This window comes from Hylobates moloch, unplaced genomic scaffold (genome assembly GCF_009828535.3).
Source record: "Hylobates moloch isolate HMO894 unplaced genomic scaffold, HMol_V3 SCAFFOLD_13, whole genome shotgun sequence".
Lineage (NCBI taxonomy): Eukaryota > Metazoa > Chordata > Mammalia > Primates > Hylobatidae > Hylobates > Hylobates moloch.
Window position 1 is genome coordinate 51704961 of NW_026652288.1, and position 20752 is coordinate 51725712.

Sequence of the window (20752 nt, forward strand, 5' to 3'; positions counted from 1 at the left end):
GGGCAGCTTGCTCGTGGGGAGATGTGAACCAATATTGGGCCAGCGATGGGAATCATATGTTCCATGGGCCTGGCTATAGGCCTGGGCCCTGGGATGCCCCCAGGAAGCACAGATACGTCCCCTGGGAGATGAGGCTTTGCCCTTCCTGTGAATAAGTGTTGACTCCAATTTCGGCTAAAGTTTATAGAAATTCTTTATTATTAGACAAAAATAGACTCTCTTTTTTCCCCTACTCATGTGATCCTACTCTGAATCTCTGCTCAGAGGAGGCAGTGACTTGCTCCCCACCCCTTTCCCATCCCTGCCGTGCTGGGACCTGCAGCTGGGTGGAACTGGCAGGGGCTGATCCCCTGGAGGGCTGACGTTCTCCTGCAGGTGGGGCTGCCTGATCTCCTTCGGGGCTCAACTGCTGATGCCTCCTCACCCCTCACACACCCATCTCTGCCATCTGCTCACATGCAAGGTCATCTTGTGGGCCCGTCCACTTAACTTAGCAGGCTGGGGGCGGGGAAGGAGAGCAGTGTCCCAGGCCTGATGCCCACTCCTCATTCCTAAGGGAGGGTGCTTTCTCCTGGGTCTCCTGGGTCCAGGCCAGGGGATGTGAGGGCTGTGGGTTGCTGGGAGGGGTGCAGTGTTGATGTGGGCTCTGAGCTTGTGGCCTTCCTTCATTTTCTCTGGCCCAGTAGAACTTTGGTGATGAAGGTGACAATGGCGCCAGCAGGCTGATCTGGGTCAAGCTCTGCAAAGAGGTGACACACATTCTCCCAGGGGCTTCCCGGCTTCTTGGCCACGAAACCAAAGACCCTAGGGGGATAAAGGGTGGGGAAGGGGCTTAACATTCCTTCCACAAGGGAATGTAGCTGGCCTTGGTGAGACGAATCAAATGCCAGCGTTGAGAGGACGGCGGTGCCCTGGTCCCTTGGAAGGAAGAGGCTGAATTCGTGGGGAGGCTTACTTGGAGGTGGTCCCGTCTGGGTTGGTCCATCTGCAGAAGGAGAAGAAGTATGAAGATGCACACCCCAGGGGACAGCTGCTGAAGGGGGGCCGGGGCTGGGGCTGGGGCTGCGAGCTGGGACCTGGTGGGACCATGGGGATTTGGGGCAAAGGGTTTGGAGGGAGGGTCACCTCCGGTCTTGAGGGTCAGTGCTGGAGAAGGTGATGCTGTTCACTGGATAATGGCGGCGAAAGAATAGCCTGCGAGGAGGAGGGTGAGGAAGGCCACACTCAGAAACAGGGGCCCCCAGGGGCCTTAAGCATGGGGTTCCACAGGGCTAAGTACACATACTTCCTTTGGTTGTCCGTCAGTGTAATGCCCTGGGCTGACACCTTGAAGTGGACAACAGCTGGTGTTGGGCGGGGGCTACAGCTCAGAGCTGCAGAGCTGGCCCGGGCCACAGCTTGGGGGCCCGTCAGTGACTCTGTCTCCACTGAAGTCAAGTAGAGCACGCTGCAGGCTACAGGGGCAGGGAGTGGATCAGGGAGGGAGTGCCCATCCCCTAGCCACCCCCACCAGCTCTTGCACATTCCCCAGCTACTGCTGTCACATGCTTTACAATCACATAGGTGACTTGTTAAAAAGGCAGATTCCACGACTCTACTGGATCTACAGTCAGAAGCGAGGCAGAGAAGCCTCCCTGCTACCACCCCATGATCCTCTTGTTCATGAGACTTTGAGAACCTAGGCTGAGGACCCAATTCCTCATCCTCAACAGTATGGGGCTCCCCTGCCCTCATGGGTTGGCCAGGGCTCACCCACCTCAAGGCCTTTCAGTGCCCCATGCCCTGTATCCACAATGCCCCCTTGGTGCCCAGGGAGAGGGAGGGGAGCGGAGGGGAAATCTCTACCAGCACCCTGACGCAGGAGGTCTGCCGCTGTGCTCATGTTGGTGGGCACTGGAGCCTCTGGGGTCTCTTCCAGAGGATCTGAGGGCAATGAGAACCGACAGAGAAGCTCATAAGGCAGAGTGTTCCCCAGGCTGGAGCACTCCCTCTGCTTCCCCAAGGGAAGGCAGGGAGCCAAGACCTCTGGATCCTGCTTTGGCTACAGGGGGTGGGGAGAGATGAGGAGGACAGATGACCAGACACTCACCTTTGCTGGGAATGCGCAGGCAGCAGGGCAGGGAGATGGGGGAGATGGAGTGCTGGGAGACCAAGGCGGACAGGCTGCCTGTGGGAGAGGAGGTAGGAAAGTCCTGAGGTGCCCAGGGTGCCCCGCCTTTCCCTTCCACCCTCCTGAGATCCCTTGGCATCTCCCTAAACCGACCCAACGTAGCCTTCCCCAGGCTCCTGCTTCTCACCAAAGTAGGGCTCACTGGGGCAGCCCTTAATCTTCACCCCTTTGGGCCCAGTCTCGATGAGGAAATGACGGACCAGCTGTTCCACGGGGTCCCCTGAGAGGAGGAGAGGGGAAGATTGCGGCTTTAGGATTCCAGGTTCCAGCTTCCCCTTCCTTCCCTCGGGATTCTTTCCCGAGCAGCTGCGGTCTTTTCCTACCTCTCCCCTCCATAGTGGCATGGCCAGCAGCACAGCACCCCCACCCGCCCTGTTACCTTGCCTCTGGCACCCCCCCCAACTTCGTCCCCACCCCACTCAGGTTTGGGTGTTCTGTACCTTTCCAGGGCTGGGCACTGGGTGGCGGTGTGGCCACCTTGAGGGCCAGCCCATAAGCTCCTTGGAATGAATGACTGTCCCTGATCAGGAAGGCCCCAGGGTCCTTGTCCTTCAGCAGGGCAATGGCTGCAGGGTGAGGGGTAGCAGGCAGTGGGGAGGAGTTTTCGCAGGGGTGGACTGAGCCCCATGCAGCCCCCCTCCTCTGCTGCCAAGCTCCATGGGTCTCTGCCCTGACAGCTGTGGTGGTGGTAAGAGTCTGAGGCCAGGGCTCTAGAGTTCACAGGGGTTTTGACCATGTTGGATCACACCGCCTTGGCCCAAAGCCCAGAATCACCTGCTGGTAAGCACTCAGCCAAGAGTAAACACAGCTGAGACAGGAGGAACCAAGAGCTTCAACAGGATGGGACTTAAAGCCAAGATGGACACCCTGGAAGGTCGGGTGGAGTGGGGTGGGGGCAGGCTGGCTTCTCACCTTGGTCACGGGACAGGTGTGGCTTGTACCAGAACTTGGATGTATCCTGGACAAACTTGACATTGCTTTGGCTCTCTTGTGTAGGAGGCTCTAGGACAGGGAGAGAGTAGGTTCAGACCCCAGGGTACCTGGGTCCCCATCCATGCTACATCCCAGGAGAAAGGGTTCTCTCAAGGTGGCCCCAACCCTCTCAAGGCCTTTATACCTTGGGGTTGGGGGACATTATCTGAGAGCAGAGGTGCGAAGGTGACATGGTGACTGATGCCTCTGGCTGGCGATGATGCCTGCTCTGGGCCCCAGGGTCCTGGCTGTTGCCCCGGCCCAGGCAGGTGGCGTTTCTCAGGAAGTGGGGGCTGGGTAAGGCCATTGGTGTCATAGGAGGCAGCCAGGGGGAAAGCAGGTGTAGGTGAGCTCTGAGGCGGCTCTGGGCTGGCCACAAGCCAGGGCATCTGGGAAGGCACAGGAGTAAGGGGAGACCCATCTGGGCTGTCTGGGGGGCCTCGAGAGCCTTGCCAGGGGGTGTGGCGGAGGCCAGGAAGTGTGGTAGGCACAGGGCTCCGAGGACTGGCGCCATCTGAGTGGCCCACTGGACTCCTTTCCTGAGGCCAGTCACTGGGCGAGCTGGGAGGGAAGGTCGGAGAGACTGGGCTAGGGGCTGGAGGCTCAGGCCCACTTCCCGACGGCAGCTCAGGGGCCTTTCCGGTGCCTGCCTGGGAAACAGGGGGCAACGCCTCGCCAGGACTCAGTCTCTGAGTGGGCGCTGAGGTGGGGGACCTGGTGTCCTGTCGCCGGGTGCTGTAGGGTGGAAGGGCAGATGGTCAGTGGAGCCCCCATTGTGGCTGCTCCCACCCCACCCGCCTTAATCAACTGCTTGGACAAGAAAGCACTCGAGCATCCCCGGCCCCTCTGCATACCTTTCCTTGCCCTGGACTGGGCTGCTGGTGTGCAGGGGCGTGGAGGGACCAGACAACTCTGACGAAGCACTGCATGGGGCATCTCGGGGAGACCGAGGCAGTGTGCTGTGCCCACTGGGGCCCTCCCTCCAGGACACCGGCTCCAGCGACTCTGCAGTGAAGGGGAGAGGTGGGCTGTGAGCAGGATGGGGCTCTTCTGTCTGGCTTAGCTGTTTCTCACCCTATTCCCCCTTGACTTCCCCACCATCTTCCAGAACCTCCTCTGCCCTGGGCGCTCCGCACTCTGGTGCCCCTCACCTGCAGATGCCAAGGGTCCTGCTGAGGCCGAGTGCCCAGGCAATGGATACCTGTCCCCTCCCTCCTCCGTAGGGATCTCGTAGCTCAGCTTCCTAGATTGTGGATAGGGCGGGCTGCCCGGGGAAATGGAGCCAGCCCTTGGGGAGTGGGCACCAGGGCTGGGATACCCTCTGCCCTCTCCTGGAGAGCCACAGCTATGAGGCACGCGGCCATATGCTGGGCAGTAACTGGGAATTGCTCCTCCATAGCTGTATGTCACCAGGGCGGGGTACCCTGGATGCCCATACCTGCCTTCGGGGCACATGGTGTAGGAGCAGCCCTCGTGCCCTTCCTCGCCTGCCTTGGGTGGCTTCAGGCAGCTGTAGTCAGGTATCGGGGCATGGTGATGCCCACAGGCAGGTAAGAGCAGAGGCAGCGGGTGCCCAGGCCGCACTGGGTGCAGGAGAGACTTGCCAGCCTCACTTGCCCACCCTTCTCCAGCCTCCCTCTCCAGCCGCAGTCCATACAAGGCTGCTGTAGGCAGTGCCAGCTTCTCCTCACAGGCTGGGCATGGGTATAGGGCAGGCAGCCCAGGGTCCTCCAGGATGACCACCTCCCGGTAGCCTGGGGCGCGGTAGCCGAAGTCCCCAGTGGCTGGTTTCCCCATCTCAGGTGGGTAGGGGTATGGCCCCTCTGACAGCGATCGGCAGAGGCGCCTCTTCTCCACCGAGGCCTCGGTGTAGCCCTGGGGGGATCCCTCATAGCCCCCATAGGCCAGTCGCCTCCTCTCCAGGGTTCCCTCTGGCCGGTAGTAGCCCCCATTGGGGACCCCGCAGGGCTCCCGGTAGCCCTGGCGGCAGGAGCAGTGGCGGCTGAGGCCAGGCCTGTGGCCTGGATACACTCCGAGGTGGGGGCCTCCGCCCACAGGGGGCTGCTCTTCGTCATCTAGGATGGCCGTCTCGCGCCCAGCTCCCCGGCCCCCACCGGCCACTCCACAGCCTCCTAGGAGGCGATCCAGCTCCTGCCGTTCAGCAGCCGTAGGGGGCGGCCGGCCAGGGGACTCAGCAACTGGCTCTGTGGTCAGCGTGGAGGAATGGCCTGAGTCGCTGCTGACAGAGAGCATGGGCGGTGGTGGAGGCTCTGGAGAGGGCACTGGGGGGTTCTGCCGGGGGGGCCGCTGCACCTGGGCATAAGGACTGCCATCCAGGGGACCCCGGGTGTGGGTCAAGGAGCCTGAGTGAGGAAGAGGATCAGGGAGGGAGGGCAAGTGGGGAATAGGGAGGGAGAGAGAAAATTCATGAGAGGGGATGGCACTGGAGACAGCTGTGGGGCCGGGGGTGTCTCTCGGGAGTGGGCTCTGCCTGGGGAGGAGGGAGTGTGCTTCTCCCTGGCACCACCCCCCCAGGGTCCCGCCACAACCCTGTACCTCCCACCCTGCAGGCTGCCCTACGCACCATCCACACTGTCCTCGTGGTGCTGGTTGAAGTTCTCATAGGAGTCCCAGCGCACGGCTGGCTCACTGGTGTTGTAGTCGACAGAGACCGAGGGGTCATTCCGTGGAGTGCTGCCTGTGGAAGGCCACCCGGGTGTTGGGGAGCAGGGGAGAGGCGGCCCTCAGTCCCCAGCCCATGTCCCTGCTCTTACCTTTGATCTTCTCGGGGCTGGAGGAGAAGACAAACTCCACGGAGGCTTGGAAGGGGAACCTCTCATCTGTGGGGAGTGGACAGTGAAGAGCCAGGCCCCTGGCCCATACCACACTCTCCTGCCTGCCTGCCACCTGCCTGCCACCTGGGCTCCGGCCCCAGGCCACTTGTCTCAGACTCACCAGTCCAGGCCTCGTCCAGCTGGTCCTTAGGGAAAGTGAGCTGTGGTCCATGGATGGTGCAGGTGTGGAACTGGACTCGGAACATGAGGGTCCGGTCTGTGCCTTGGCCACCCTTGTGATAGCATGTTACCTAGGGGAAAAGCAGGAGGCTGGGGATCAGGCCTCATGTCCTCTTCTGTGCTTCCACCCTGGGGACTGCCTGGTCACAGCTTCTGCCCTGCCTTGATCTCAAGGTGATCTCCCTACTCGCCCTCCCATCGGTCTCAAATTGGTGACTGTGCCGCTACACCACCAACCCCTGCCCCATCTCCAGGATTCTTCTTGTTGACAGGACCCCCCTCACCATGACATCGCCTTTGAGGAGGAGGGCTGGCTCCAGGCTGATGCAAAGCTGCTGGGGACCAGGGCCTGCAATGTGACTGTGGGGAGAGAGGAGAAGGCAGAGATGAACCAGAAGCTCCTGCGTGCAGAGGCGGCTATGCAGTCAGGGGGAGCCAGGAGACCAGAGTCTGAGCCCTGCCCAGGTGTCTGGGGAGGCTGGAGAAGCAGGAATGCAGGAGCAAGAGGGGCCCTGGTCATGAAGTGTCAGGGGCCTGGGAATAGAGCACTCACTAGACTCCAGACGTGTAGACAAGCTGCATGGACTGGTAGATTTTAAGGAAGGGCTGGAAGCCTGGAGGGGCAGAGGAGAAGGCACAGGAGGGGTGCTGAGTGGAGAGGGCCTGAAGGTGGCTCTCCCTAGGGAGCACATCTCAGGCAGACTCACCTGTGCCAGGTTCAAAGGCTGGCAGCGTGGGGATGAGCACATAGTGCAGGAAGAGAGGGCTGCTGTTCATTCTGATGGAGCCGGATAGCAGCCCACTGAAGTAGCTGATGTATCTGGTGGAGGGCGTGTCAAGGAGAACATAAGCCTTTTCCTCTGGAGGTCACCTTGTATCATTTCAACCATCCACCCTTAGAAGGCTGGCCCTTCTGCTCAGCACTTCCTTCCCATCTTCCAGGTCACCAGAAAGTTCTTCCTTGCATCTAACCTCAATCCCTCCTGCTCCCCTCTGCCTCAAAGCTCTTTCCCCAGAGCTCTGCTTCACTTTGGGGAAGTGACTGTCCTTCAGGTTCTCTTTATGACGGATCTCCTCGTCTATTTATTCCCAGGTCTACTGCCTTCCACCCTACTAGCATGAAAGCTCCATGAGAGCAGGGGCTTTGTCCACTTTGAATTCTCAGCACCTGGCACAGGGCTTGGCACACTCAGTGAAGGTGTGCTGCATGAATAAGAGAGTCTTGGCCTTGGTAGCCATGAAGGGAACTGTTCCTCTGGCCCAACCCCACCCAGGCTGCTCACCGACGCTGGGAGGGCTGCAGTTCTGTGGCCACCTTGTCCTCGCAGAATTTCCGCATGGTAAGAGTGGCCAGTGCCTGGTCCGCCCTGGGGACAGCAAGGCCAGTGTTGGGGATTAGGGATTAGTCTTCATCCTGGCCTCCCATCCCTAAGCCCCAGGGGATGGAGGAGAAATATGATCCCCTAAGTCTAGAGGAAGCCCAGAGTGGTGGTAATGAGAATGAGAAGCACCACATACAGTCACTTTACTAGTTGTTGGGCCTCAGGCAATTGTTCCCTGAACTTCAGTTTTTTCATCTGTAAAATGGGGCAACAAAACCATCTTATGGGTTGAATGATATCCCCCCAAAAGACATATACTTCAGAATGTGACCTTATTTGGAAATAGGGCCGTTGCAGACATAATTAGTTAAGATGAGATCATACTGAAGGAGGGTAGACCCTGAATCCAATATGATTGGTGTCCTTGTAAGAAGAGAGGAGGGCCGGGCGCTGTGGCTCATGCCTGTAATACCAGCACTTTGGGAGGCCGAGGCGGGCGGATCACAAGGTCAGCAGATCGAGACCATCCTGGCTAACATGGTGAAACCCTGTCTCTACTAAAAATGCAAAAAAAGTAGCCGGGCGTGGTGGCGGGCACCTGTAGTCTCAGCTACTCGGGAGGCTGAGGCAGGAGAATGGCGTGAATCCAGGAGGTGGAGCTTGCAGTGAGCCGAGATCCCGCCACTGCACTCCCGCCTGGGCGACAAAGCGAGACTCCGTCTCAAAAAAAAAAAAAAAAAAAAAAAAGAAGAGAGGAAGAGACACAGACAGAGACGCACAGGGAGAACACCATGTGATGACAGAGGCAGCGATTACAGTGATGTGTCTGCAAACCAAGGAATGCCAAGGCTTGCCGGCCACCACCGGAAGCTAGAAAGAGACAAGGAAGGATTCTCTCCCGAGTCTCAGACGGAGCAAGGGCCTGCTGACAGCTTGGTTTGGGGCTTCTGGCCTCCAGAACTGTGAGAGAGTACATTTCCACCGTTTTTTGTTTTGTTTTGTTTTTGTTTTTTTTGAGACGGAGTCTGACTCTGTCACCCAGGCTGGAGTGCAGTGGCACCATGTGGACACACTGCAACCTCCGTCTCCTGGGTTCAAGCAATTCTCCTGCCTCAGCCTCCTGAGTAGCTGGAATTACAGGCACCCACCACCACGCCCAGCTAATTTTTATATTTTTATATTTTTAGTAGAGACGAGGTTTCACCTGTCCAGGCTAGTCTCAAACTCCTGACCTCAGGTGATCCGCCCACCTCAGCCTCCCAAAGTGCTGGGATTATAGGCGTGAGCCACCACACCCGGCCCATTTCCACTGTTTTACACCATCCTGTTTGTGGCTGCCCCAGGAAACTCTACAGACCATCTGCTGCAGACTGTGTTGCCGTACTAGTGATAAAAGGGAGGTGAAATGCTAAGTTGACAGCAAAGGACTCTCAACGAAGAGGTGGGCTCCAGGGGAGATGGGTTCCTAAGGGGCCAGCTGGAGAAAGGGCCACTGGGGAAGCAGCTACTCAGGCGCTGGGAGCCTCACCCTGCAGAGATCTTGCTGTAGTGCATGTAGGCAGAAACGATGACCCCAAGCTTGCCCTTGTTTCCCTGACAGACAGAGACAGGGATGAGGGTCTGGGGGCTCCAGGCTGACCTGGAGCCCCCAGGCACCAGGGAACCCGAGGTCCCGGCCCACCTTGCAGTATAGTACGACCACGTGCTGTGGGTCAGCACTGAGCCATGTCTCCATGGCTTTGCAGATGGAGCACAGCTTGTCCAGGGGTGGAGCATGCAGCTCAGGCCAGCCGAAGTCTTGAACCTGGGGAGAATGTAGGGGTGCAACTGGGGCTGGGGGCCACCAACAGAGAGAGATGGGCAGGGTGGAAAGGGGACAGGGCATAGGGGTCCGGGGGCAAGGTTGGGGGTCTGCTGGTTGTCCATGATAGCCTCAGCACTTTCCTTATCCATACAATGGGCTGATACCTGCTGCATCACGTTTTGGGGTGTCTCCAGTAATATATCATGGGAGAGTGGGAAAGTGCTTAAGAGTGAAGTAGATGCCAATTGCTACTATTAATAATGAGGAAGCTGGGGGCTTCTGGGGTGGGGGTGGCTTGGTTTAATGGTTGGGCAGGCCATTTCCTTCATACCTTGGGGTTTAAGCGGGTCAGGTCATGCCTTTTCTCTGAAAGGTTGAAGAGCTGAAATAAAGGGGGAGGGCTTTAGACAGAAATGATCTCTGGCAATGAGGCACGAGGTGGAGGTGGATCCTAAGTAAGAATCTTCCTCTAAAATAAGGTGCAGGCCGGTCGCAGTGGCTCACACCTATAACTCCAGCACTTTGGGAGACCGAGGCGGGCGGATCACCTGAGGTCAGGAGTTCGAGACCAGCCTGGCCAACATGGTGAACCCTCATCTCTACTAAAAATACAAAAATTTGCCGGTTGTGGATCGTTTGAGCCCTGGAGTCCGAGACCAGCCTGGCCAACATGGCGAAACCCCCTCTCTACAAAAAATACCAAAAAAAAAAAAGAAAAAAGAAAAAGAAAAAAAATTAGCTGGGGGTGGGTGACGCACGCCTGTAATCCTAGCTGCTAAGGCTGAGATGGGAGAATCGCTTGAGCCCGGGAGGAGGAGGTTGCAGTGAGGTGAGATCGTGCCACTGCACTCCAGCCTGGGCAACAAAGTGAAACCCCGTCTCAAAAAAAAAGTAAATAAATAAAGAAAATAAGAAGGTGGTAAGGCCCGGCCTAGCCAGTCACAGCCAAGTCACCAGCGTTCCAGGATTCTCCGCTCCGCTACAGGCCGAGCTCCGGGTCCAGATCCCGCCCCCACCGCTCTTGTCCCGCCCCCTGGCGGCCTCGCCTCCACTGGTGACGTCAGTGATTAGCCTCGCCCATCTGGACCCCACATCCCTCTCATTGGCTGACTCCTGATGGCCCCGCCCCTCACCAGGTACTTGTCACGGTGCTTGGATTGCAGCACGTGGGCCAGCTCGCGCAGGTGGCCCCGGTGCCGCTGTTCATCGGGCCGCGCGGGGAAGGCGGCGGCCAAGATGCGCTCAGTCACGTAGGTGAGGTCTAAGTCCCAGCGCCGCTCCATGAGCGGGTCCAGGCTGAAGCTCCTGGGGAGGGGGAGCCTACGCATGAACGCAGGGGCGGGGCACCCGGAGGTGGCTAGTGTAATGAGAAGGCTGTCTGTTGGGCAGCAGGTGAAGCTTGCTGGGTCCTGAGGGTGGGTGGGTTGGTCCGGAGGGAGCATACCGCTTTGGGGGTGGGGGGCTGTCCCGGGGAGCTTTGTTGCGGGGCAGTGCCCTGGGCTGAGGTGTGGGGCCGGCGGAAAGGGGGTCACGTGGGACCACCCCAGCACCCTCGCTTACCTGGGCAGAGTGCTGCGCTGCTTTGAGTGGTTCAGAGATTTGGTGGATCCCTGGTGGTTAACAGAGAGTGTCTAGACATCTCTTTGGGTACCGCCTACTCTAGACTGCCCACTCCAGAGCCATGCACTTTTGTCTTCAGGAAATCTAGATCCTTACTCCCAAAGCTACCTGCTTCCCCCTCCTCCTCCAGCATCACCTTACCAGGTGCTCTATGCGCCTGACTGGGGCCGTGTTTCGCCGCTAGAGGGAGATGGGGGAGGAAAAGGGAGTGGTTACAGCAGGGGCAAGGACCAGCGTGGGCCTGGGGACAGGGGAAGGGAATGTCAGTGTCCTTGTGAAGGCTGTACTGGACAAGGGGAGAGGAGTCCTACCCCCAGCAGGCCCAAGGGCACAAGATCAGCAGAGGACTCAGATAGTTTTTTCTTTCCTCGTAGGATGAGCAATACCCACAGCACTCCGTTCAAGGTCATCTCCTGGGGGCCCTCTCTGGAGCCACCAGACCTCTGGACACCATGGCCAGGTTCCTTGCCCTCCCCACCCCATCCCAGAGCGCACTCACCAACTCCGCGGGAGGCAAGGCCTGACAGGCTGAAGTCACCTGGAAGGGGACCGAGTAAGGAACTGAGCTCCTGGTGAAGGGCTCTCGTGGGCTTGAGGATGGGGCAGCCCCTCAGCTTCAGGAGGAAGGTGGAGGGGCCTTCAGCGGATGGGCACAGGCTCCAGCTGAGGTTGTGCTATTTAAGGGTGCCTCCCCTCTGGCCTCTTGGTCCCCCACCCCCCAGGCTCCCCACTTGTTGCTCTTGGCGCTCGGCCCCCAGCCCACACAGACCCCCATTCATCCAGCTGCAAGGCAGGAGTTATATATAGAGCCACGCAGGCAGGCCACGGCCAGGGACGGACACTGGCCTCTTTCACCGGGAGACCCCGCCCCTGGGCACACAGCTCCCCCAAGCCAGCTCCAGGGCCCTGGGACCCTCCTCCCCCTGCCCTGAAGGAAGAGGACCAGGGAACCTCCTCAGAGATAGGGCTGTCTCGGGTCCCCAGTGGACAGTGGGTGCCATCTACAGCTTATACCTGGAAAGGCCCAGTTTTTCCAGGGCCCAGGACAAGACCCACCCAGGCATTTTGAGGACCCTTCCCCAGAGGGAAGGCACAGCCCATCCGGCTGCCCAGTCTCTGAAATCCTGCTCCCCCACTCCCCACCCACCCCACCCTTCCTCCTCCTCATTCTCCTCCTCTTCCCCACCCCCATCCTCTCGCCAGCTGCAGCCTGGGCACAGCACCAAGACAAACGCTGTCTTGCTGTCCACCCGCCTGGGCTGGCCAGCCCTCCAGAAGGCGGAGTAGAGTGGTTCTTAAAGGGCCCAGTACAGCACCTCTCCCACCCAGGAGGGGTTCCCCAGTGGTGAGAGGGGTGGAGGTGGAGGGTTGATGCCACTGTGGTTGCAGAAGCCTGTTTGGAAGGAGGAAGGGACTCCAGACCCTCTCCCCCATCAGGTAGAATCAGATACCCACCTTTGCTTCACATTTTCTGTGCGTCGCCACCTTGCAGACTAGGGAAGGTAGGGGGAGGAGAGGGGTTAGCAGGGGCCTGTGGGACAGTGGAAGGAATGGCCTTCCCTCATCTCCCAGACCCTGGAACCAGACCCTGGGACTTCCAGGATCCCACCTGGACTGGGCTGGCTGGGGCGGAGGAGCAGGGCTAGGTTTTGAGGGAAGAGTGTGGCAGTGGGGTACTATTGCCCAGGCCAGGGGTAACGTTCCAGGGTGGGTGGAGGTGAGGAGGAAGAGAGGGAAGGAAGACTACAGTCACAAGTCAGGATGGGAAGGTGGTGGAGAGTACTGGCTCTCCTGGGTTGTGGGGGGTGTCTGTCATGGGGAGCCAGGGCCATCTGATGGGGGAGGCAGCTGCTTCTTAGCTGCCATTGTGCCTAATCCAGGAGGAGCATATTACATTTGAGATTGTGTGAGCTGGCCTGCTGGAGTCGTGCAACACAGTGGCACTGGGTGGAGGGTCTCAAAGTCACAGGACAGAGTGCCTCACCTCTGCACGAAACGCCTGTCCCATCGATGGTCACCTTACATACTGCACAGACTGGAGGTTTCTTCCGGAAAACCTTCTCCCGGAAGCTATGAGGCTCAGCTTTCCTAGGCTGAGGGTGGAGGGACAAACAGAGGTGTGAGTTCCCAGTGGGCCCATCTCCATCTCCGGGACTGGGCAGGAGCCTTGCCTTAGCACTGCACTGGTTTCCTCTGTCCAGATCAAGCCCTCAAACTTGTAGGACGCACTTGGCCACAGCTGCTTCAGGGCAGTCATGGGGCCTGTCCTCAACTGTGCATGGAATCTGACCCCTTGCGTCACCTTTGCTGGGTCAGCTCCTCCCCAGGGGATCACTTGGGCCCCTCACGTGGCCCTGGTGTGTGATGCCCTTGTGGAAAGCCCCCATGCTCAGGCTTTCCCCCTGGTGTGGTAGGGGTACTCCCTGACTCTTCCCATCTTGTCCTCCCCACATGGAGACCTGTGTGCAGATTGAGCAGGGAGGTTCCAGACATACGTGTTGTATGTCAGTCCTGCAGCACCAGACTGAGCCGGCAGGAGTGGCCTCAGCCAGTCCTGCTCCTTTAGCTCCTGCTGTCCCCACGCTCCAGGCAGCTGACATGCCCTCCTCCCCCACGGTCAGAACAACATGTTTACTCATTGTGCATTGAGGCAGCAGACAGCAATTGTGTAACGGGGGTGGTCATGCTGGAGGGAAACAGATAGAGGCCTGTCACTGGGGAGAGATGTTTAGCTGGCTTTGGATGCTGTGAGTTCTCCACCAACCCCCTCCCCCCGGCACTTGGGATTCACGCATTGAATGAGGAAGGAGTGGACCAGATTCCCTGTTCAGCCCCTCCTGACCCAGAGATGCAGTAAGGCGGGAGCCTGGGATGCCCCCTTGCGGCCCAGGCCTATCTCAGTCCCTTCCCCTCCCACTGTGGGTTCACTCATCCCATCCTCTGTCTGGGGACAGCTTGTCTCCTTGCCACCTCTCTGTTTTACCCACATTCCCCCTCCTCTGGAGTTCAGACTCCTGCTGTCCTCCTCCCGGGGACCCATCACAGTAGTATCTCAGGTTGTCCTGAGCTGCTGCTTTTGGGGCAAGGCTGGGAAGTTGGGAAAGGGAGTGATGGGGATGTGGGCAGCACCTCTGGTTTCTTGACTGTCCCTGCAGCTCAAAGTTGGGCTGGACCAACTTTGTGGGACCCACTAGGACACTTGGGAGCATGTTGGCATTAGCAGCAGATATGGATGTTTTCAGTGGAAAGCAAATCTCCAGTTCCAAAGCACTCCTGACCCCCTCTCCTCTCTTTTTCCACCCTGCCACCCCATTTCCCTCAAACTTCCCTGGGCCAGGGAAGGGGCCTGATGATCTCTGAGCCTGCTCTAGGATACCTGGATAGTGCCTGGCAAAGTCCTGCAGTGAGGCACCTGGGGCTTAGATTGGGGGGCCAGGACCTCCTGGGGTTGGCCCAGGCTAGAGCAGGGAAGGTTGAGAGGAGCCAAAACAGACAGCGGGACCTACTCTAACCCAAACATCCCCTCACACCATAGCCCTGGCCACTCCGGAGGGGATGCTGGGCCAGGGGAGAAGGCTGAGGAAGCTGAAATTGGGAAGAGGGCCTGGCCTGATTCCTGGTCCCCTCCCCCACTGCCCGCACCTCCACCCCTGCCCCTCTTTTGCCCAGCTGGTGGGCACTCCTACCCTGCTTGTGGCCCGGCTGCTGTCCCTCCTCCCCAGGGCTCTGAGCAGCCTCTCCACGGGGCCGCTGGACTTCATGGTGTTCGGCTAGCTGGGGTGCTGGCCCCAGGGCCTGAACAATGCTGGGGCCTGGCCCGGGGCTTCCTGGAAGCGGCCTGGCGGAGGCAGCCGCTTCCCCTGGGCGGAGGGTAGGCTGTCTGGCTGGTGTGAGGAGAAGCCCGGCCCTGGAAGTGGAGGGAAGTGCAGGCGGGAAGGGGGCAGGTCGCTGCTCCAGGAAGTGGAGGGGGGAGGATGTGGGGGAGGCCAGGAGATCAGATTCCCAGGATCTACCCTGCTGGGAGTGTCAGCCTGTGATCTTTTGCTCCCCCTACTCCCCCAACTCTGGAGTTGTCCCACACCTGGGACACCACACTCTCCAGGGATCTGCAGGGATCCATGGTCTTGAGATCCTGCCCCCGGTGGGGCCGGGTGAAAATTTTGGTCTCAGGGCAGGGCTAAAGGGCAAGTGGGGAACAGTGTGTCCCAGCCAGGCTCCAGCCTGAACTCTCAAGCTCTCGAGGGACTTCCGCTGGGGAGGGAGTGGAGCTGGGAACTACTACCAGCAGGCAGGCCCAGGATCCCGAGTGTGTCCTGAGAGTCAGGTAAAAATGGGACTAGGGGCCCCCTTCCTGTCTCAGTTTGACCCATTATGAAGTAGGAAAAGGAAAGCATGTACCGCCCACCTTTACCCTCAATACACCTTGCAAGGCCAAGTTCCAGCCACAAGACTGCTTTGCTCAGGTTTGGGGAGTAATCCATTCTCCTGCCACAGCCTAAGGCATATGAGGCCCTTCTCCTGAAAGCCCCCAGGTTTCTGCTGCTGACACAGTGCCCCCCACTCACCCATTCCCTGGCTTTGTTTCAGACATGACCTCACAGATCCCTAGCCCTCTTTCCAGCCCTGCAACTTGGGCTCTCCACCCAAGGGCTGCACCCTCCCCCCGCCGCAACCCCAAAGCCTGAGTACTACCTTCATGGTTCTCCTGGGTCTGCTCTCCTTCCTCAGCAGCTGTCCCAGGGCCTGAGGACTGGACAGGAGGTCCCCCCTCCCAACACATACTCCACCCCTATCCATGGGCCTCCCGCCTCCCTCCTGGGAACATGGCCAACTTCCCGTCCTGGGAGTCAAGGGAGGGAGGTAGATGGGGCCTTGGAAAAGGGGGAGTAATCTTCCTAAAAGCTAAGGGGTTAATGGCCTGGGAGTCTTCAGCCCCAAGTTGTGGACAGCAGCCCCTGGGACAGGCTATAGCTGTCACTTGAAAGAATATGCAAATGTGCCCCTCTTATTTGCATGGTATTTATTGAATGTCCCAGTACTCAGGCAACTCCCCCAGCCCTGGCTTCTCCCATGGAGTCCCTTCTACTTGCCTCCTGCTCCTTCATACCCATCAGGATGGGTTGTCTGGGATGGAGAATCCTGCATTCTCTGGGGTGAGGCCTGCTGTGGGTGCCCACTTGAGACCCTTGTGAGGACCTGACTGGACTGGGCCTAGCCTGAGACCTCTCCCTTGCAGCTCCAATTTTCCAGGCCAAGAAGTGTATCCCCAGGATATCCTGGCCAGAAGGTGGCATCTGTGTGGCAGGCCTGGGCCCCCTGCCTGTAACTGGAGAGGAGCACGGGCTCTGTGACCCACCCCCATCCTGCCAGCCTGGCTGTGTCCCAGCACATTCCAGGCCCCTGGCCAGTGTGGGCAACCGGGCCTGGCCTTGTCCAGCCCCCAGCCCTGCTTGGGGGAGATGGGGCAGTGTGACAAGGTGGGCGGTGGGGGTGGCTTTTTTCTGTTCAGTCCCAGCTTCTGCCCCTATGGCACATGGCCCTGACCAGGATTCCTCTACATGCTTCACCCTCCTGCTGCCTCCATAGGGGCTGAAAGTCCCCTCACCTGGAACAGGTCCCCAGACATCCTCTCACCTTCACTGGTCTCACACTCCCCACCCAGACCCAGCAAGGAGGTGCCCAAGCAGTGAGCGCGGTGAGGGGTGGGGTGGTCAGCATCCACTGTGGCTGTTGAGTCCCTCCCATCCTGTGGCACTCGCACCTCGGAAGGGAAGCAGGGATGGGATCCCTATGAGCCAGTCCCGAGGGGAAAAGTAGCTCACTTGAGGAGGGCTGGGACGGCATCACTAGACCCTCTTGGACCCTCACCCTCCTCCCGCCTGTAACATTCCAGAGCCTGTCAACCTCTCCCCCAGCTGGGCCCCGCTTTCTCCGAAGTCTTGGGTTTGTTTGGAGAAACCCCTCCACCCACACCCCCCTTCCTGGAAATAGCTGTGGTTGGAAGGGAGGCTGGGAGCCCGGCCGCCGCGGAGGAGGGGTAAGGCCCAGGAAGGAGCAAGGGAGGGCGGCGGCTCTGGGGGTGTTCCCAGAAGAGTCTGGAGAGTGGGGGCAGAGACGGAAGGGGGTCGCAGAGCGGGGCTGGCGAGTCGAATCAGCTTCATCTGTGCCCGCTTACGGCCTCAGTGTCCCACATATGAAGCAGAAAAGGAAAACGTTGGCCCGCACCCTGCCAGGCCGGGGCCCGAGCGCCTCTGCCAGCTGCTGCCGTGTCCCGGGCCTGCGTGTGTGGCACGGCGTGCGGCCCCGTGCGCCCCGGGTGCTGGAAGGCGTGGCGGCCTGATCGAGTAGGGCCGCGGCCGCCCGCTCCCGCCACTGCCGCCGGCCCAGCCCATCCCGCCCGTGCCCGCGCCGAGCGGACGCGGAGGAGGCGGCGGCGGCGGCGGCAGTGGCGGGAGCGGGCGGCCGCGCTCGGCTGGGCTCCCTCCCGCCCCCGCCGCGCCCTGCGCCCCGCGCCCGTGGCAGCCCGCTCCTCCTCCTCCTCCCTCCCGGCTCCAATCCCCACGTTCCGCCAGCTCCCCACCCCTCGGCCTCCTCTCCTCCCCACCTTCTCCCGTGAACCCACACTCACAAAGAGCCGAGGGGAGAGAGGGTGCGCAGACGGCCAGCGGGGCCGCGCCAGGGACATATTGGAGACAGGAAGTGGCTGAGAGTGGGAGAGAGAGTTGGAGAGAGACGGCCGCGGAGGACACGGGGACGGGAAAGTCTGAGAGACGGGGAGAGCCTGACCCGGCGGGACACAGGCAAAAAGAAACACGCGAGCCAGACAGACGCAGAAGAAACGGTGGGCGTAGGGGTCCAGAAGGGACTAGGAACAAGGGGACAGGGAACTGCCGCGCAGCGTCAGCCTCTCACCTTCCTCACAGGAGTGTGCCTGGGCTTGGGCCTGACCTGAGAGGACCACCCGTGGCCTAGCCTGGTGGCGCTAGCGTCCCCTACCCAGGCAGGCGCCTGAATCAGGTGAAGACACGTGGTGTTACTTTTGGCCCAAGTCGCTGGACACCCTTCCCTGGTCCTCTGCCCCACAAGATACTTCTCTTGGGCTAGTATTCTCAAAGGATTCACAGCTGAGGACCTCTCCATCAGGCTCAAGCCCCCATCTCCACCCGCAAGCAGCTCCAGCCATCCCATCCACTGCCCTGCTTTATTCATTGAGACGGAGTCTGTCTCTGTCGCCCAGGCTGGAGTGCAGTGGCGCCATCTCGGCTCACTGCAACCTCTGCCTCCCAGGCTCAAGCGATCCTCCCACCTCAGCCTCCCGAGTAGCTGGGACTACAGATGGGCGCCACCACGCCCAGCTGATTTTTTGTAGAGATGGGGTTTCGCCATGTTGACCAGGCTGGTCTCCAATTCTTGAGCTCAAGCGATTTCCCCTCCTTGGCCTCCCAAAGTGCTGGGGTTACAGACGTGAGCCACCATGCCCGGCCCATTGCCCTATTTTAAAGAACTGGACCGTCATTCCCACTCCGCAGACCTCTGAGAAGGTCTTCCTTACATTTAACTTGAGTCCAGCCTTTCCAAATGGAGATGGAAGTTCTTTCTATGGTCTGACCTCATTCCCTTCTTTTGCAGTGCCTGGTACTGGATAGGAACTTCATGGAATGGAGCTAATGGGCCGTAGGGCAGGTTTGAGTCGTGCCACCCTGGAGCGGAAAGTGGAGGGTAGTGATAAGGTAGGGGACATCTTCCTAGAAGTTCTGAACCTGTTGCCATTCCTACGTTCCCCCAACGTCCTTTAGCAGTGAGCACTTCCCGAAACTTTATCCCTCCTTCACCCTCCCTGCTGGATTTTCCATGATGAAAAGGGGCGGGGTGAAGGGAGGTTGGAATTCTGAGAACCCAGTGCCCAGGGCTTAATGCCCAGTGCTTGCCCAAAGCAGCCAGTACCACTGGCTCTAAGGCCTTCTTTCCCTCCCTGTCTCATCTCAACTGGGTCCCTTGTCTTTGGCAAAGGCTGAGAAGTGTGGTTCTCATTTCCTGGGGGTAGAGCACCTGATTCCAATCTTGCCGCAGGGAAGAGGAGTCTGTGAAGAACTGCATGATGACTGTGTGTCCCCCCCACCCAGAAACTGGCATTTTGGAGGGGTGGATATGGTTGGGACTGGGGAGCCTTGATCTTACTGCTCTTGGTTGAGTTGGTGTCCAATAGACAGTTTCAGAGGTTAGAGCAGTGGGAGTCACTGGGGACTGGGGACGGGAGAGGTGGGGGCGGGGGAAGCCAGGCGGGAAAGAGTAGGGAGGCACTGGGAGGAGGGGAGAGGCAAGAGTTAGGGGAATACCAAGGAGAGTGGCAGGGATTGGAGGTTCCTGGAGAAAGGGCAAGGCTGAAGATTGTCCCATGTATTTTGGCCAGATTTGATTATGTAATCGAGATACACGAGATAATTAAATGTGTTCATGTCTTTGGAGCCTTCAACCAGCTCTTTTAACATCTTGCCCTTCCCAGCATTCCTTAGGGTCTTTGGCTGGGCTCTGGGATGGATGCCGTGGGAGTACCTTTACCTAAGCTCTAAAGTTACCAATGGAGAGACTGGGACTCAAAGAGGAACTTGATTGGACCCCAGAGAGGTGAGGGGTAAGGGCTAGAACCTCACACATGCTGGTTTTGCTGCTGCCTGGCAGGCCCATGAGAAGAACTTCAGAGGTTCCAAGGAATTGGAAAAGGGTCACAAGATGGGTGGCCAAACTCCCAGCTCAGGCTTGATTCCTACTCTCAATGTGGGGATAGTGGGCAAGGGGGCTGCAAGAAGGAAGCTGATGAGAAAGGCTGAGAATGAGAAGTTATACAGGAGTTAGTTTGGTGGGAGAGAAACAAAAATGAGTGGTTCATGGGCCAGCCAGGCATCCTGATTTCCAGCTCACAGCAGCAGGAGCTTCAGAGAGGAAGGAGAAGGGGAGGAGGAGAAGGCCAGGTTGATGTTAATAAAAGTCAAACAATTTCAGGAGCACCTCTGACCTCCCTCCACACAGGTTTTCTTACCTTGACTATGCAGAGGGTGGTCCATCTTGGCACTGAAGGTGGAACCCCCTCTTCCATGGTCTGGGGTGACCCCATGCCTGTAATTGAATGTGCTCAGATCCTTGGGGTGCAGGGACTGTAGGGGGAGGATTTGAAGGTGTGGGACTGTCCTGGCTGGAGACCACTGGGTCAGGAGAACTCCAGTAGAGAGTTAGGGTGCTGGGAACCAGGAAGAGTGGGGGAAGGGGCAGAGCCAACTCCAGAGGCGGATCTCCTGGCTGAGGACAGAGGGTGTATTGTCCAAGCAGGAGGTTGCTGCAGCTGGGCGGGGAGCAGCTCAGCTCGTCTCTTCCAAATTTCTTTTGGGGGAGGGTAAGGGAAGGCAAGCCCCCCTTTACTTGTGGCCCTGGGGGCTACAATGGTTGCTGAGAAACAAGGCTTATTTGACAAATAATGCTTCCCAGGAGCAGATGTGTAGCTCTCTCACTTCCTGAGAAACCAGGTGCTGTGAGCTCGCTTAGCACTTGAGGCGATGCCCTCCGCACGAACTGGGACCCTAGTGCCTTGGGATCCAGGGTATAGTGCTTGATTCTATTGAGAAGAAACAGGCTAATGTGGACTGGGAGACACACGAGACCTAACCAGCCTCAAGTTAGCCCTTTTGAAGTAGGATGCTGCACCTGCACTTTCCCCCTACTTGTCCAGTAGTTGAAGATTTACAAGACGTTGGCAATGAGGGCTGACCAGTCCTGGGTCCATTTCTGCAGATGGGGGCTTCTGGGTGGACCCACACTTTTTTTTCTGAGACAGGGTCTTGCTCTGTTGCCCAGGATG

The 20752-nt window shown here is 58.9% G+C and overlaps 1 protein-coding gene and 1 long non-coding RNA gene across 5 annotated transcripts; one reads left to right on the forward strand and one right to left on the reverse strand.

Moving 5' to 3' along the window:
• Nucleotides 1-109: 109 nt before the first annotated feature.
• Nucleotides 110-20018, reverse strand: TNS2 (tensin 2). Of its 4 annotated transcripts, none has more exons than XM_032173640.2 (29): nt 15595-16520; nt 12887-12995; nt 12358-12395; nt 11402-11440; nt 11044-11082; nt 10843-10892; nt 10416-10587; nt 9614-9664; nt 9160-9282; nt 9007-9071; nt 7440-7523; nt 6864-6976; nt 6710-6770; nt 6441-6516; nt 6098-6227; nt 5917-5982; nt 5727-5840; nt 4294-5505; nt 3997-4147; nt 3288-3877; nt 3083-3172; nt 2611-2736; nt 2298-2390; nt 2090-2167; nt 1846-1923; nt 1286-1454; nt 1126-1194; nt 956-985; nt 110-804 (listed from the first exon to the last, which is right to left on the reverse strand). In XM_032173640.2, exons 1-29 carry the CDS (start codon nt 15697-15699, stop codon nt 666-668), a joined length of 4260 nt encoding a protein of 1419 aa, XP_032029531.1. In that variant the 5' UTR covers nt 15700-16520; the 3' UTR covers nt 110-665. The 4 variants fall into 4 exon arrangements, with proteins under 4 accessions (XP_032029531.1, XP_032029532.1, XP_032029533.1 ...); XM_032173641.2 differs by lacking the exon at nt 15595-16520 and adding an exon at nt 14589-14807; XM_032173642.2 differs by lacking the exon at nt 15595-16520 and adding an exon at nt 19940-20018 and having other exon boundaries at nt 111-804.
• On the forward strand, nt 17283-19892 carry LOC116481025 (uncharacterized). The gene is made up of 3 exons (XR_004251404.2): nt 17283-17919; nt 18532-18632; nt 19406-19892. It is a non-coding gene; the product is annotated as an uncharacterized LOC116481025 (long non-coding RNA).
• Nucleotides 20019-20752: the final 734 nt, after the last annotated feature.